Raw genomic sequence first — 17,292 nt, 5'->3', positions numbered from 1 at the left:
AAGCAAGAAGAATTGGACAGGAAACTTACGTACATACATACATCCATCAAAAAACACATTGTCAGGAAAACGTGAAACTTGCCCTGAGTCCATGTTTTTGTATGGTCAACCATGCAAATTCTTCTTAAAGCTTAGGACAGCAGCAGAGTAGAGTAGTTAGTGTTCCACATAAAAGAGTTATTGTACATCAGATCCATCCAAATCACGTCACATCGAGGCACACATGCTTTTGGTAATCGGGATAGGTGGTCGATCCCTTTCCAGCGACATCACGGGATACATACATCATGTACTGTACAAATTATGGAGCATTGTTTTTATCAGAAAAGAATAATTCCCTGTCAGTGTATAATCTGTCAGTGATAATAGCCAAACTATAGTGATTGTTCTTCGCACAAAATTTGGAGGCTACTTACTTTCTATGGTGCCTCATCAAACCCTTTCAAACGATTAAAAAATAGTTATCTGGGAAGACAAACTTATGACAAGTGTCGGATTTAGTAGTGCTCGGTGAGTTGGTGGACTTGTACCGAAAGGCACCATTCCAATACCAAAGCTCTTTTAGTAGTGGAGTCACCGCTGAAGTTGGTGCCACTGAAGTAATCCTCTACTCCGTTGACACATTGGAATGTGAGACGCCTTGGTTTATGACTGCACAACCATGGCATCGAGGAAAGCGTAGCTGCCCGCCCGTTGCATCATCATATGTTCCTGAAAGATTTTCTGCATATTTATTCCAAGAGCAGCATCATATTCTTGCTCGAGAATGCTACTGGGATTCGTAAGACTAGTGCCGCCTGGTTCAAATCAATCCTAAAGAAAGAAAGCAGATTTACTAGTGTGTTCTTCAAGGAAGCGTAAGAATCTCTATAAAAATTCCCCTGTAATATGGAACAACAACAACACACCTATCTGTAATGACCAGCAAAGAACAATCTATACGTGTTCCAAGGCCTTGTGGAGTAGTAACTCGAGTGCCAAGAACAATTTCCTGTGATTCCATGGCACGAGAATTGCTCGAGATCATACGACCGGAAAATATGGTGAAGGAAGGAAGGAAGGAAGGCATGAGCTTGGCCTTCTTCGAGGACTGCCATCTGAATTCGATTTTGAACAAGGGAATAGCCTTCTCCGTAAGAAGGGGAATTGCTAGAGACTTGGCCGCCCGAAGCGCATTCTTACAAGCTCTCCATGGGCTGTCGAAAGCTACTACCCCAGTAGTGATGGAGAAGGCCTTCACCAAATTCGATTAGTTTGGCAAGTCCCATAATCCCACATCGGAAAAATCAGACTTGTTGTCTCGTCTTGAAACTATAAATAAGGGCTTGAGCTTTAAAGTCAGATGCACAACAAGAGGTACCATAAGTGGCACCACAAGAAAAACCTAAGTGTTTGCTTTGGTTTAAGTCCATACTCAGTTAAATAGTTTGGACTTATAGTTTGGTTTTTCTTGTTTAGTATTTTTGAGTGTTTTATGGCCTAGGAACATCTTCTTAAGGCATTTGTAATTGTCCATCTTTTACAGTAGTAATTTGCTCCTCTTTCGTCCGTGAATATAGGTCAAAGTCAATTGACCGAACCATGTATATCTGGTGTTCTTGTGTTCTTGTCTCGCTTTTATTCTTTCCGTTTTATTGTCTTGTTGGGTTGCCAAAATTACCTTGTGGTAAATTTCCTGGGGCTAGCTCTAACAAACTGGTATCAGAGCCTGGTTCTGGGATCTTTTGGCAACGATGACAATAACAAAGATTGTTGTCGAGAAATTCGACAGAAATGTCAACTTCGGCTTGTGGCAACTCAAGATGGAGACCATTCTGGTTCAAGACGGAGTTGATTTGGTACTACAGGGTGCCGAGAGCATTCTGGATGATATGTCAAAAGAAGAGCTTGCGGGTATGGATAAGAAGGCCCGATCAAGCATTATTCTAAATCTCTCTGACGAGGTTTTACGGGAGATAGCTACGGAGACTACGACTAAGAGCATGTGGGACAAGCTTAAAGCCTTGTACATGAAAAGGATAGTGGAGAATCGTCTCTACTTGAAACAGAGTCTATATATGCTTCGGATGACTGAAGGTACATCTATACTCTCACATCTTGATAAGTTTGATTCTTTGGTTATGGATTTGGAGAATATAGATGCAAAAATTGATGATGAGGATAAAGCTTTGTTACTCTTGTGTTCTATTCCCCAATCTTTTAAGCATTTCCGTGATACTTTGATTTATGGAAAAGAAACAGTTTCGTATCAAGAAATTAAATCTGCACTGAAATCTAAGGAGTAGATAGACAAGAATATCACTAGGGAAAGTAGAGAGAATCAGGCTAAGGGTCTGGTTGTTAGGGGGAGAATGGATAAAAGAGAATTTAACAGTAGTAGATCTAAATCTAGATCTAAATCCAGACATAGAAATTTGGAATGCAGATATTGTCATAAAATGGGGCGCATTAAATCTGATTGCTTTAAATTGAAAAATAAATTAAAGCAAAAGGAAAAATTTGTTGAAAAAACTATTGAATCCGCTGAAGTTAGTGTAGCAACTGATGAGATTGTTGGAAATATTTTTTCTGCTATTGATGACAGGACGAGGTCTAAAAATGAATGAATTTAGATTCGGGTTGTTCTTATCACATGTGTCCCAATAGGGATTTGTTTTCCACATATGAATCTTGTAATTGTGGAATTGTTTTGATGGGCAATAATGCCACATGTGATGTTGTTGGTAGAGGCACAATCCGAATTAAAATGCATGATAGTATTGTGAGGACACTCACTAATTTTAGACATGAATCTCATCTCTTTAGGCACACTAGAGGTCCTTGGGTGTAAATACACAGCTGAAGGTGGAGTTATGAAAGTTTCTAGAAGTGATCTTATTGTTATAAAAGCTTGTAGGTCTGGTAGCTTGTATATTCTGCAGGGAACTACTGTCACAGGTTCGGTTGCAGTTTCGTCATCATCATTTTCTGATTCTGACATCACCAAATTATGGCATATGCGTTTGGGTCATATGAGCGAAAAAGGTTTGAGCATATTGAGCAAAAGGGGTCTACTTTGCGGACAGAGTATTGGGCCACTTGATTTTTGTGAACACTGCATTTTTGGAAAGCAGAAAAGAGTCAGCTTCACTTCTCCGGCAGTTCACAAAACGAAAGGTACTCTTCATTATATTCATTCAGACCTTTGGGGTCCAGCTCATGTTCAATCTAAGGGTGGTGCTAGGTATATGTTGACTTTCATTGACGATTATTCCAAGAAAGTTTGGGTTTATTTTCTGAAGCATAAAAATGATATTTTTCTAACATTTAAACAATGGAAGGCTTTGATTGAGAAACAAACAGGTAAACAGATTAAGCGGCTTCGAACAGATAATGACATGGAATTTTATGAAGGTGATTTTGAAGAATTCTGCAAAAATGAAGGAATCGTTCGGCATCGCACTGTTAGGATGACGCCTCAGCAAAATGGTGTGGCCGAACGTATGAACAGAACACTCTTGGAGAGAGCGAGGTGTATGATCTCAAATGCAGGGTTGACAAAGGACATTTAGGCAAAGGCGATTAATATGGCCTGTTACGTTGTCAACCGCGCTCCTTCTGCAACACTTAACTTTAAAACTCCGGAGGAAGTTTGGTCAGGTACTCCTGCTGATTACTCTGATTTAAAAATTTTTGGGTGTCCAGCACTTAACTTTAAAAATTTTTGCATGTAAATGAAGGAAAATTAGAGCCTCGGGCTAAAAAGTACATTTTCCTTGGATATGCTTCTGGGGTGAAAGGATACAGATTATGATGTTCTGATCCCAAATCCCCAAAATTTATAATCAATAGAGATGTTACTTTTGATGAATTGTTTATGTTATCTTCTAAAGAGGATTCTACTAGTTGTACAAATGATAGTGCGCAGAAGCAGGTGGAGCTTGAGATTGGTAGTTCAGATTCTTTTAAGTCGAACTCTTCTACTCAAAGAATGTCAGTAGGTGGTCCCGAGTCTACGCAGATGATCCAGAGGAAGAGCAATATTCTATAGCAAAGGATAGACCACGGAGAGATATTCGACCACCACAAAGATATGCAAATTTGGTTGCATATGCTTTGTCTGTTGCAGAAGAGACAAGTGAAGTTGGTGAGCCTACTTCCTACTCAGATGCAGTTTCTTGTGATAATTCCGCTAAGTGGTTGATTGTAATGAATGAAAAAATCGAATCTCTCCATCGGAATAGAACTTGGGATCTTGTAAAGCCGTCTTCTGGTAAGAAAATTGTTGGATGCAAATGGGATACCATTGCTGAGGGAAAAGTCCTTGTTCAGAAAATTCATACGAAGGACAATCCAACTGATATGTTTACGAAGCCTCTTCCGGTTTATAAGTTCAAGTAGTGCTTGGACTTGGTTGGTGTTCATTGTTGGTGATTGCCCATTGGGGCTTTTATGAAGAAGGTGGAGCAAGTTTTGTTGGAACATGCCAAGGTGGAGATTTGTTAGTTTGGAAGTCACATAGTCCCATATCGGATAACCGGTCACCGAGGTTTTGGTTTCGCATGCATTATTAACCAGCCGCTCGATTCCACTGGAATCCCTGGCAGTGCATCAGAAATAGAAATCGGCCAAACAATGGGTTAGAGAGACCAACAAAGTCGGATGGAAACCCTTTCGAATAGCAATCGACGGAAGAAAGAGCAGCAGAAAAAGAGGCAAAAATTTCCGGATCAGTCCAATCCATCGATCGATCTTTACGATGCAACTCCTCGAATCAAATTAAACTAAAGAAAAAGGGAAAAAATTCTACGAATCTTGGTCGCGAAAGATGCCACATTTCGATCAAAAACCAAGTGCATTTTACCTAAATTCGTTCGCTTCCCACGGAATTACAGCACAAAGATCTTAAGCTCCAAAGATCAAAATCAGGAAAGAAAAGAGAAAACAGAACAAAGAAAAAAAAAATCTCTTTGTCGACGTGGGGAAGCTCGTACCCCCAAATTCCTCCGGTAGGAAAATATATATATTATTATTTCCCTTTCTTCCCAAAAATAACCGTCGTCTTCCTCCTGTATGAGGAACACAGAGGACAAGTCGCCCGTGAAGATACTGTTATCCGATCACACCCAACCTTTTATTGAGTTGTCAATGTCCCTACTTCTTCGGTGGTAAAAAGTGTAACGGTTATTATTAAATATCTTATTTAATAATAACATAACCGTTCTTATTAAGATTCATAATTCATTATCATGAATTTCTTCATTTATTATGGTTTAAATGATTTCAGTTTCTTATTCTTTATGCATGAAACCATTATTATTAAATTAAATATTTAATATCATTAAGTTCTTCATTATGGTCCAAACGTTATAAATTTGAATTAATTCTTGAACGTTATGAGTTGGTGATGATAAATGTTCTTGATGGGAGAACATCTATATATACATGAGGATTTTGGTTCCTTGGTTAAATCATCTCTTTGAAGCGAAAGGCTTTCCTACACCATCTAAAGCGAGAGTTCTGAGCCGAGAAGAACCAAAGTTCAAGAAGAAACCTCTGCAGAAATTCTTGACGACAATGGCTGGAGGTACGCTATTTCGTTTCCGCATTAGTTTTATTGTGTTTCTATTACAATGATTTAGAAACACAAGTTTGCTTCATTAAAATTTCTTACATTTGGTATCAGAGCCATTTGACCTCTGCCTTGATATGAAAAAGTTTTCATTTTTATGCCATGAAAATGATTTGATTTTGGTTTCTTCTTGGAAACTTTTTGATATATTTTATTGAAAATCATGAGGAAATATCATTTTCAACATTTTTAGTCGGTAAAATGCTCATATTATGTATGCATATTTAGTTATATTAAATTATGTTTATGAGCAAATTTTTTATGTTTAAAATGTCTAGTGATCCATATAATCTTAATTAATTAAGAATTAGCCACAGCATCCTTAATTAATTAAAATTATATATAAAGTTAAAATAAGGATCACATAAGTAATTAGACATCATATTGTGATTGATTATATTTCGTATAATAATTGTTATCCCACAGGATCTTTTATTATATTTAATATAATTAATCAGGATAAAATATCAGATTATTTTCATAATTTACCCACAGGGATTATGAATTGGAATATAATTTGATAGTTTTATCATAAAGACCATATGAATCTATTTGAATTAAGAATTTAGCCCACAGGCAATTTTTATGTCAGGAGATTCATATTTTTGGCATGTTTCACATTGGTAAAACATGTAATTTAGTCTATTAAGCTTCAAATTTTGACATAAGCATGTTTGATTTTATGCAGTTTCTCAAACTGTTAATTTCTCTGATATTCGATGTGATATTCCCGAACTTAGTGGTGATAACTATAAGATATGGAAGGAGAGGGTTCTCCTCCATTTAGGGTGGATGGATATTGATTATGCTATTGGAAAAGACGAACCACCTATAGTCACTGATACCAGCACTCTAACTGAGATCGCGTTATATGAGCGATGGGAGCGATCCAATCGGCTCAGCGTGATGTTTATCAAAACTAAGATAACTGCTGGCATACGTGGTTCTGTTGACCAGCATGAAAATGTCCGAGACTTGCTAAAGGCTATCGATGAACAATTCATCACTTCGAATAAGGCACTAGCAGGCACCCTTATAATGAAATTTTCATCCCTTAGACTCACCAACATAAAGGGTGTGCGTGAGCACATAATGCAAATGCGAGATATTACGGCTCAACTTAAGAAACTTGAGGTTAATATGTCAGAATCCTTCCTGGTGCACTATATTCTGAACACCCTTCCACCTCAATATAGCCCTTTTAAAATTTCATACAATACACATAAGGACAAATGGTCAATTAATGAATTAATGACCATGTGTGTTCAAGAAGAAGAGAGGCTAGTAATAGAATTGGGTGAGAGTGCATTGATGGTGACCACTCGAGGGAAGAACAAAACTGACAAACATCAAGCCAATCAAAAAGCTTATCAGCAGGGAAAAGGTAAAATACCACCCCAAGCTGATATCAAGAAAGAAGCAAGGTGTTTCTTTTGTAAAAGAAAGGAACACATCAAGAAGGAATGTACGAAATTCCAACAATGGCTTGAAAAGAAAGGTAAACCAACCTCATATGTATGTTATGAATCTAATATGGTCAATGTTAATATTAACACCTGGTGGATTGACTCTGGATCAACAATCCATATTGCAAACTCTTTGCAGGGTATGCAAAACCTAAGGAAGCCAGTGGGAAGTGAGCAAAGCATCTTATCAGGAAATAAGATGGGCTCACATGTGGAAGCAATTGGAACATGCATTTTAACTTTAAGTAGTGGTTTTGTTTTAAAATTGGAAAGAACCTTTTATGTACCAAGTTTCTCACGAAACTTAATTTCTGTTTCTAGACTCGTACCATTTGGATATTCCTTTAATCATAAAGACACATCATTTCGTTTATTATATAAATCTGATTGTGTTGGGAATGGTATTTTGTCTGACGGTCTTTACCGTATTTTATTACAAAATGATAATACTCAAGGTTCAATGCATGTTCACGCTGGCATTAAGAGGTGTAATATTAATGAGGACTCCTCTATATTATGGCATCGGAGATTAGGACATATCTCCATAGAGAGAATTAAAAGATTAGTTAAAGATGGGGTACTTGGTACTCTTGATTTTACTAATTTTAAGACTTGTGTAGACTGTATTAAAGGAAAACAGACCAATAAGTCCAAAAGGGGTGCTAATAGGAGTTCAGACTCATTAGAAATAATTCATACTGATATATGTTGTCCAGACATGGACATACATGGTCAGAAATACTTCATCTCCTTTATAGATGATTACTCACGATATATGTATATATATTTGCTTCATAATAAAAATGAAGCATTGGATGCCTTCAAAGTCTTTAAGGCTGAAGTTGAGAACTAATATGGTAAGCAAATTAAAATTGTGAGATCAGATAGGGGTGGAGAATATTATGGTAGATATACTGAAAATGGACAAGCACCTGGTCCTTTTGCTAAGTTTCTTTAAGAACATGGGATTATTGCCCAATACACTATGCCTGGTTCTCTAGACCAGAATGGTATTGCAGAAAGAAGAAACCGAACATTATTGGACATGGTGCGGAGTATGCTTAGCAACTCCAATCTTCCTAAGTTCTTGTAGACTGAAGCACTAAAGACGGCTGTGTATATATTAAACCGAGTTCCAACCAAGGCTGTCCAAAAGACACCATTTGAACTATTGAAAGGTTGGAAACCGAGTTTGCGACATATGCGCATTTGGGGATGTCCGTCTGAAGTCAGGATATATAATCCACAAGAGAAGAAACTGGACCCGAGGACTGTTAGTGGGTATTTCATTGGATATACCGAAAAGTCCAAATGTTATAGGTTCTATTGTCCATCTCACACAACTAGGATTGTGGAATCAAGAAACGCTAAATTTCTTGAGGATGATGTGATTAGTGGGAGCGATCATTTCAGGAACATAGTTTCCGCACATGATCATATAGAATCTCAACCTTCCACATCAAATGATAGATTGGTTATAGTTCATAGCACTCCTCAAGTACAAACTAGTGCTGAACAACCAATCATTGAAATTCCACAAGTTGTTGATAGTATTCTAATAGATCAAGCAGTTCAGGAATTACAACAAGCTCCTGAACAACTAGTTGAACCACAAGTTCCTCAAGGAACCATTGGTACAACATTAAGAAGATCTACTAGAAATAAAAGATCAGCAATTCCTAGTGATTATGTTGTATATCTACAAGAATCTGACTATAATATTGGAGCCAAAAATGATCCTGAAACATTTTCACAAGCCATGAGTTGTAAAAAGTCAAATTTGTGGCATGATGCTATGAAAGAAGAGATGAATTCCATGATGAGCAATGGAGTCTGGGATCTTGTAGAGTTGCCTAATGAAGCAAAGGTCATTGGTTGCAAATGGGTCTTTAAAACTAAGAAAGATTCGTTAGACAACATTGAGAGATACAAGGCAAGACTTGTTGCAAAGGGATTTACTCAAAAAGAGGGAATCGATTATACGGAGACATTTTCTCCTGTATCTAAGAAAGATTCTCTGCGTATTATTTTAGCATTAGTTGCTCATTTTGACCTTGAGTTGCAACAAATGGATGTGAAAACAGCATTTCTTAATGGAGATCTAGAGGAAGAAGTTTATATGAAACAACCTGAAGGTTTCTCCTCTAGTGTTAGTGAGCACTTGGTTTGCAAGCTTAGGAAGTCTATATACGGCTTAAAACAAGCCTCCCGCTAATGGTATTTTAAATTTCATGAAGTGATTTCTTCATTCGGATTTGTTGAAAATCTCATGGATCAATGCATATACCAAAAGATTAGTGGGAGTAAAATATGTTTCCTTGTTTTATACGTAGATGATATTTTGCTTGCAACCAATGATAAGGATTTGCTACATGAGGTGAAACAATTCCTTTTTAAAAATTTTGACATGAAGGATATGGGTGAAGCATCTTGTGTCATTGGCATTAAGATCCATAGAGATAGACCTCGAGGTATTTTAGGTCTATCACAAGAAACCTATATCGATAAACTTTTAGAAAGATTTCGGATGAAAGATTGTTCACCAAGTGTTGCTCCCATTGTGAAAGGTGATAGGTTCAATTTAAACCAATGCCCAAAGAACAATTTTGAAAGGGAATCAATGAAAAACATCCCATATGCTTCTGTCGTAGGAAGCCTTATGTATGCTCAGGTCTGTACTAGACCTGATATTGCATTTATTGTGGGGATGCTAGGTCGATATCAGAGTAATCCAGGTATGGACCACTAGAGAGCTGCAAAGAAAGTGATGAGGTATCTACAAGGAACCAAAGATTACATGCTTATGTATAGACATACAGACAATCTGGATGTGATTGGTTACTCAGATTCAGACTTCGCCGGTTGTGTTGATTCTCGTAAATCAACATCATGATATATTTTTATAATGGCCGGTGGAGCTATTTCTTGGAGAAGCGCTAAGCAGACCTTGACTGCTACTTCTACCATGGAAGCTGAGTTTGTCTCCTGCTTTGAGGCTACTTCACATGGTGTATGGCTTAAGAGTTTCATTTCTGGGCTTAGAATCATGGATTCTATTTCTAGGCCATTAAGAATTTTCTGTGACAATTCAGCTGCTGTCTTTATGGCTAAAAACAATAAAAGTGGAAGTCGAAGTAAACACATCGACATTAAGTATTTAGCCATAAGAGAACGTGTAAAAGAAAAGAAAGTGGTCATTGAGCACATTAGCACTGAATTGATGATTGCTGATCCTTTGACTAAAGGCATGCCACCTCTAAAATTCAAGGATCATGTAAAGAAAATGGGACTTAGTTCCACTTTGTAATGATATTGAAACTCTTATATATTGTGAAATTTTCTCATTTATGTGCACATTATTTTGAGAAAATATATTGTTGTTGGACCAAGAATAAACATAAGGTTTATTCATAAAGTAATATTACCACATTAAGATTAAGAAACTAAATACATCGTGATACATGGATGATAATACTCGCTCTTAGAGGACTTATCGCTATGATTCATGTATTTATTTCTTAAGAAAGTTGTTCGAGAAAGATTAATTCAAATTATTAAGATAAACGTATGGACCAAGTGGGAGAATGTAACGGTTATTATTAAATATCTTATTTAATAATAACATAACCGTTCTTATTAAGATTCATAATTCATTATCATGAATTTCTTCATTTATTATGGTTTAAATGATTTCAGTTTCTTATTCTTTATGCATGAAACCATTATTATTAAATTAAATATTTAATATCATTAAGTTCTTCATTATGGTCCAAACGTTATAAATTTGAATTAATTCTTGAACGTTATGAGTTGGTGATGATAAATGTTCTTGATGGGAGAACATCTATATATACATGAGGATTTTGGTCCCTTGGTTAAATCATCTCTTTGAAGCGAAAGGCTTTCCTACACCATCTAAAGCGAGAGTTCTGAGCCGAGAAGAACCAAAGTTCAAGAAGAAACTTCTGCAGAAATTCTTGACGACAATGGCTGGAGGTACGTTATTTCGTTTCCGCATTAGTTTTATTGTGTTTCTATTATAATGATTTAGAAACACAAGTTGGCTTCATTAAAATTTCTTACATGAAGCCGCTCACCAAGGTTTTGGAAGTCACATAGTCCCATATCGGATAACCGGTCACCGAGGTTTTGGTTTCGCATGCATTATTAACCAGCCGCTCGATTCCACTGGAATCCCTGGCAGTGCATCAGAAATAGAAATCGGCCAAACAATGGGTTAGAGAGACCAACAAAGTCGGATGAAAACCCTTTCGAATAGCAATCGACGGAAGAAAGAGCAGCAGAAAAAGAGGCAAAAATTTCCAGATCAGTCCAATCCATCGATCGATCTTTACGATGCAACTCCTCGAATCAAATTAAACTAAAGAAAAAGGGAAAAAATTCTACGAATCTTGGTCGCGAAAGATGCCACATTTCGATCAAAAACCAAGTGCATTTTACCTAAATTCGTTCGCTTCCCACGGAATTACCGCACAAAGATCTTAAGCTCCAAAGATCAAAATCAGGAAAGAAAAGAGAAAACAGAACAAAGAAAGAAAAAAAAAATCTCTTTGTCGACGTGGGGAAGCTCGTACCCCCAAATTCCTCCGGTAGAGAAATATATATATTATTATTTCCCTTTCTTCCCAAAAATAACCGTCGTCTTCCTCCTGTATGAGGGGACAAGTCGCCCGTGAAGATACTGTTATCCGATCACACCCAACCTTTTATTGAGTTGTCAATGTCCCTACTTCTTCGGTGGTAAAAAGACAATCCAAAAGAATTGGGAGATGCACCTACAACTGTGATCCGTCGCTGTGATCACTGCACAATTACTTGGTACAGGGGAATTGGACTGTAGCTATGGATTGTTCCACAAAAGATTATCAAGTAGAATAAAGTTCACGTTAAAGACGAGTCATCCTTCCACATTGTCAACCTGTACATGATGCTTTACTCGTTCACCATCAGATACCGGTGACAAAAGTGTATCCAACTTTCCTGTGAGTGGCCTTCTCGTTTCAATAGTAGTATTTGGTGTAAGCACGGTAGGTAGGGGGAGGAGTCGAAGCCTCACTCCCGGCGCAACACCTCGATTGCAAAAAAATCAGTTTTTTTAATGAGGTGTTGTGGCGATTAAAATTTGATAGAAGAAGTGGTTTCTCGGGAAAAAGAACCATGCGAAAGCATACCCTTTAGGATGGGATATTATGACACCACCAATGGTAATTTAAATCCCTTTCACATAATTTTATTCATATCATACATCATTACATGGAAATTATGATGTTTTCTAACAACAATCTAGCAGGGCTGGTGCATTTCCCACGAATCGATGGATGGCACTAAAATCCACATGGAGACATGGTGAGAACTTTGTTTTGTGAGAAGTAGTAGCCCGAAATAGATATCACGTTAAGACTCTCAGTACAATAACGAAGACAGAAATGGTGAGAGGAATGACTAATTTGGTGCAATGTGTATGACAGTCACGATGGCTCACAGGATTTGATGCTCTCCGGTGAGCAAAAATCAGTATAAAAAGGTGTTCCCACAGAAAAGCTTATGCCAAGAAGCCACAGCAATTTTAATTCCATACCACCATGGTTTGTACATCATGCTTTCTCAAAATAAAGCAAGAAAAAAAAAAAGAAATAGACAATAATACCGAGCCTTCATCCTGTTTTGGAGAGGCTGACACAGGTGATAGGAAAAAGAAAAAGTACAGCTTGTGCCCGGGGCAACATCACTTCAAGCTTCGAGAGGATTGGATTTCCGCACGGCAGTGCGCCTAGGGAAGCATCTGAGTAGAGTCTGTTGCTGAACAGGCTTGTAGGATAGGAAAAATGTTGGATCCAATCTGAGAGACTCTTCGTAGCTTTCGAGTATAGCAATGATTTCATCAAATTGCAATCTTTTGTCTGGGTTAGTGGCCCAGCACTTGTGTATGAGATGGCTGAATGCCACAGGGCAAGAAGCAGGTAAAGGTGGTCTAGCATTCTGCAAAAACAACTACACATGAGCAATAATAGAGACAAGAATTATAACCAAGGAAAAAATCTTAGGGAACCATCAGACACACTGATTTCGTTAGACACACATCCGTATTTCTCCTTTTTCTTTCTTTTTTCTCTTGAAATGATATTGTAAAATAAGCAAGCAGGGCAGAAGATCATAAAGAAACAGATCTCTAAATCTGATTCCTAACAATCAAGGCAAGATACCATTTGACCTGTCTCAAATCAATTGGCACAACATAATCAGGAAAAGGCCTCCGTATGATTGTATTTTGAATTTTCTGACTCGAGAGAGATTCGGTCAACTAGCAAAAGACAAGTGGTTTCATGGTAGGTAACTATATACTCATACCTTGTGTGCAACCGCATAAGCAGCCTGTTCAGGAGTCATATCGTCGAAGGGGATCAGCGCTGTTAGTAATTCCCATAGAACAATGCCGAAACTGTACACATCGACTTTCCTTGTATGGCTCTTTCCCTTGATCATTTCAGGAGCCATCCAGCGGTAAGTACTTGTAAAACCTTTGCCACTGCCAGACTGAGATTCCAAGCATGAGATTCCAAAATCTGCTACCTTCACGGAAAGATCTTCTCCAACGAGTATATTTTCTGACTTAAGATCCCTATGAATTATTCCCTCGGAATGAAGATAATTCATTCCACGAGCAACATCAAGAGAGAACTTCAAAATGAGATTATGAGGAAGTGAATATGGCTCTTGCTTGTGAAGGTATTTTCTGAGAGAGCCACCTGCCATGTACTCAGTAATGATGCAGAAGACAGGAGGTTTCTTGCATGCTGCCACAAACTACATAGTGAAGGCCAAATCATGGATTTGAATTGGGAAATGTCCAAATCATTATTAACAAGCTCAACAATAGAGAAAACAAACCACAACACCCCACCCCCCAAAAAAAAAAATCCATAAAATAAGATGATGGGAGACAGAGCTCGTGGAAATTAACTTAATTTTAAACACCAGAAAGAAAGCGGTGCATTGTTCCCAAGAAAAAAATTGTTCTTTCGTCCAAATAAAAGCGGCAAAACTATTCTCTTAGTTGTTTAATACTTTTCATCGAACTAATTCATACAAGAACCAGCTTTAAAGTATTCAAATGGCATACTTATATCTGTATTGTGCAGGGATGATTTATATCTTTGATACAGGGACACATTTTAAAACAATCCTACATGTATGAGAATCATGGGAATCGTGTTTGCAACCCCATTAGTTGATTCGTCACAAGATTTAGCTCAACATAGCATGCTATTATCATGTGTCTTCTCTTATTTAATAGAATATGTTCAAAGACAGCATTGAGCAGCTCTGGTTCTTGTCCTCTCATTCTCTTGGATTTCTTTTGTCTCTATTCGGCACCTTCACCATCATTATAATTGGATAACCCCAACTCCAAATAATCAGAAAAAAAAAACCAATTTCTGCCTATGATAAATTGCTCAAAACATATTAAAGTGCAGTCTGTAATTTAAAATCTAACTAAGAGAACAAAAGACCAGAAAAAGGTTTCCAAGCGAAGTATCAATATCACTATAGTAGTGAATATTTTGAATCCAAAGTTCATAGCCGTATATTCCCCTTAGGATTTCCCAGAATGCATACTTCGATCCTGTCATCTAACTAATGCCACACAGAAAATGCAAATACATTTCCAAATAAATAGAATGGTTCGATAAGAAATTTCACGGTGCCTATAAAATAAGCCCCAAACTGGTACCTCATCGCCTAGGAAAATGGCTTCGTGACACTGTAATAAAGACGTAGCATGTTACTAAAACCTTGATGAAAGAATGTCAAGGTATGTAGGCTCAAGGAAGTTGTTGGATAACCGTACGTGGTCGAACAAATCTAGGTTTGTGTATCTGGTCGAAGTTTTGAAAGTCATACGATGTTGTCATTCAGTACCAAGCCCTGAATTGTGAGATCTATAATACATGTACACTCTGACGGCTCATTGATGCTTAAATCTGAGAATAGTAGAGGATACTTGCTACTGTGGAAATGGAGATAACAATTTTGATAATTTTGATGAAAGTTCTTCAAATAGAGGAGGCCATCCACATTAAAGGAGTGTCCTCCATGAGTGTGATCAATGTAATAAAATAGAATAAATAAAAATATGACAGCTTAATTGGAATCTTCCAACCTTCTGAATGAATAAATATATTAATGGAGAATCGGCAGAGATGGTGTGGGGGCACCAACTAGGAGCTTTACCAACAGTAAATCACCAGGGCTCCTCCGCCATTAGTAAAGCGTAGCAAATAAGGATGGGTCAACTTTTGCCCAAGAAATATACAGCAGGTGGTATAAAAAAACTTAAGAAAAATGATTGGCTGCTTTAAGAAGGGACTTTACATGCTTGCATCAAGAAAGAAGGGAATTATTATTCATAACAATGAAGAAGCAAGATTCATAATTAGACCTGTGGATCTGTTAAGAAAAATTTAGCCAAAATATTAGTGACTATCGTGGCTGTGTTCTATGGAACTGCCTATAAGATGGCTATATGTACTGGTCGAGCAAAACAAAGCCACAGAAATTCATACTGCGTCGCAAAATCTAACGATGAGCCTACTCGATTATGACCAATCATGCCGAATTTACTGGAAATTATATTCCCGAGAAAGCATCAAGAAGAACAAGTAGTTACCGTGATTATATTGGGATGGCGGAGGTGAAACAGCAAAGCAACCTCTGAGGTGAACTGCTGCTCCAGAGCAGCAGCCAGGGCAGCATCCTCCTCGGGCTGGCTCATGAGCTTAATAGCCACATCCCTCTCCTTGTATTTCCCATGATAGATCCGGCTATGTCGCCCCGTCGCGAACTTATTCCCAATGAGCAACTTGGACATATCCGCGCTCCACTGCTCCTTCCTGCCCCCTTTGATCTCTCCGCCGTAGGACACCAAGTATTTGGACCAGGACACGGCCCTCCTGTACTCACCGAGAGAAAGCCTCCGCTGCGTTCTAGCGTTCCTAATCGATTTCTCCTCTTTGAAGCAATTTAAGACCTTCATCTGGTCTGATCGTCCAAGGAACCCTTTACGAGATATGCAAATCTACCACCACTATCACCACCACCACCATCAAAGAGCACCTCCACGCACAAATTTCCTGCTGTACTGTACTAAACCAACTTAAAAATCTCAACTTGACTCCGCGAGGACTTGAGAATCGAGCTATGAAAAGCAGGGAAAAAGATAGAAACTCGTTCGTTCTTGGAGCGAATCAAGCGGACAGCCGAAAACTGCAACCAAAACTCCCCTCCCCCCCCGTTTCGCCAACATTTCGCAGGCTCTAGGGTTTCTGACTACAACCAGAAGCTTCTAAAGAAAGATGAGTGGAGAAGTGTAACATAGAAAAACTCAGATCAAGATGGAACCCTTACATCAAAAACCAAGAGCAGAAATCCCGAAAAATCGTAACATGTTCACTCTTGGACTCGAAGATAACCCCCGTGTTTCCTATGGTGCTGCTTACGCTTCCCTCTGAGATCACATGGAAGGAGGAGAAGGTTGGAGAATTAGATGAGGAGAGAGAGAGAGAGAGAGAGAGACGATGAAAAAGACTCGGTGGGAGTAACGTGGGACGATGTCCGGCTCGGCAGACAAGGTTAGCAGTCGTTCATCTGCAGCTGCAGCTGCAGCAGCACAGAAGGCCGACTCCACCCTTATCGAATACCCCCAACATGGATTCAATTTTCCCAATTGCCATCCATGTAACCCAGCCAGCGCTACAGAGTTTTTGTGTCGTCGTATTATACTGCCGCTTCGAAATCACTTGCGATATATGCAAATGTTTAGTGAAGTTGAAGAAGCCACCTTTAAGATGCATATGCATTAGCATATCAGGTTGGTCAGACGACGATTCGATACAACTATTGTATCATGCGACGTAGGTTGTCTCGGATCACCTCATCATCGTAATGATTGTTTCATTCAAGCGGCATGCTTCATCGATGGAGGGAGTAGTATGATGATCTAGTAGATGGTTTTTCTAGTGAAGCATTGATGTCAACTTGGGATCATGGGCAAATAATATATCTTTCTACCAAAAATATAAAAGAAAAAGAAATTCCCTTAACCGATGTCATTAATACAAATCCAAGAAATATAATATATCGTTTCCACGGTATTAATTAATTACATGGAAGTCGTACCGTGATCTGCAGCAGCAG

At 38.2% G+C, this 17,292-nt stretch overlaps 1 protein-coding gene across 1 annotated transcript; it reads right to left on the bottom strand.

Annotated features, from left to right (window-relative positions):
- Positions 1-12,640: 12,640 nt before the first annotated feature.
- On the bottom strand, positions 12,641-16,785 carry LOC135630683 (serine/threonine/tyrosine-protein kinase HT1-like). The gene is made up of 3 exons (XM_065137811.1): positions 15,767-16,785; positions 13,447-13,902; positions 12,641-13,077 (listed from the first exon to the last, which is right to left on the bottom strand). Exons 1-3 carry the CDS (start codon positions 16,130-16,132, stop codon positions 12,829-12,831), a joined length of 1,071 nt encoding a protein of 356 aa, XP_064993883.1. The 5' UTR covers positions 16,133-16,785; the 3' UTR covers positions 12,641-12,828.
- Positions 16,786-17,292: the final 507 nt, after the last annotated feature.

Source organism: Musa acuminata, chromosome BXJ3-2, assembly GCF_036884655.1.
Source record: "Musa acuminata AAA Group cultivar baxijiao chromosome BXJ3-2, Cavendish_Baxijiao_AAA, whole genome shotgun sequence".
Taxonomy (NCBI): domain Eukaryota; kingdom Viridiplantae; phylum Streptophyta; class Magnoliopsida; order Zingiberales; family Musaceae; genus Musa; species Musa acuminata.
The sequence above is the reverse complement of the archived record's forward strand: the minus strand, read 5'-3'. Positions and strand labels throughout refer to the sequence as shown.

Excerpts from the sequence above, each read along its gene's own strand:
- LOC135630683 (XM_065137811.1), bottom strand. The coding sequence starts at position 16,132 with ATGAAGGTCTTAAATTGCTTCAAAGAGGAGAAATCGATTAGGAACGCT. Across the intron at positions 13,903-15,766 it reads GCCATCCCAATATAATCACG|TTTGTGGCAGCATGCAAGAA; the intron begins GTAACTACTTGT and ends TTCACTATGTAG. Across the intron at positions 13,078-13,446 it reads CTTATGCGGTTGCACACAAG|AATGCTAGACCACCTTTACC; the intron begins GTATGAGTATAT and ends TTGTTTTTGCAG.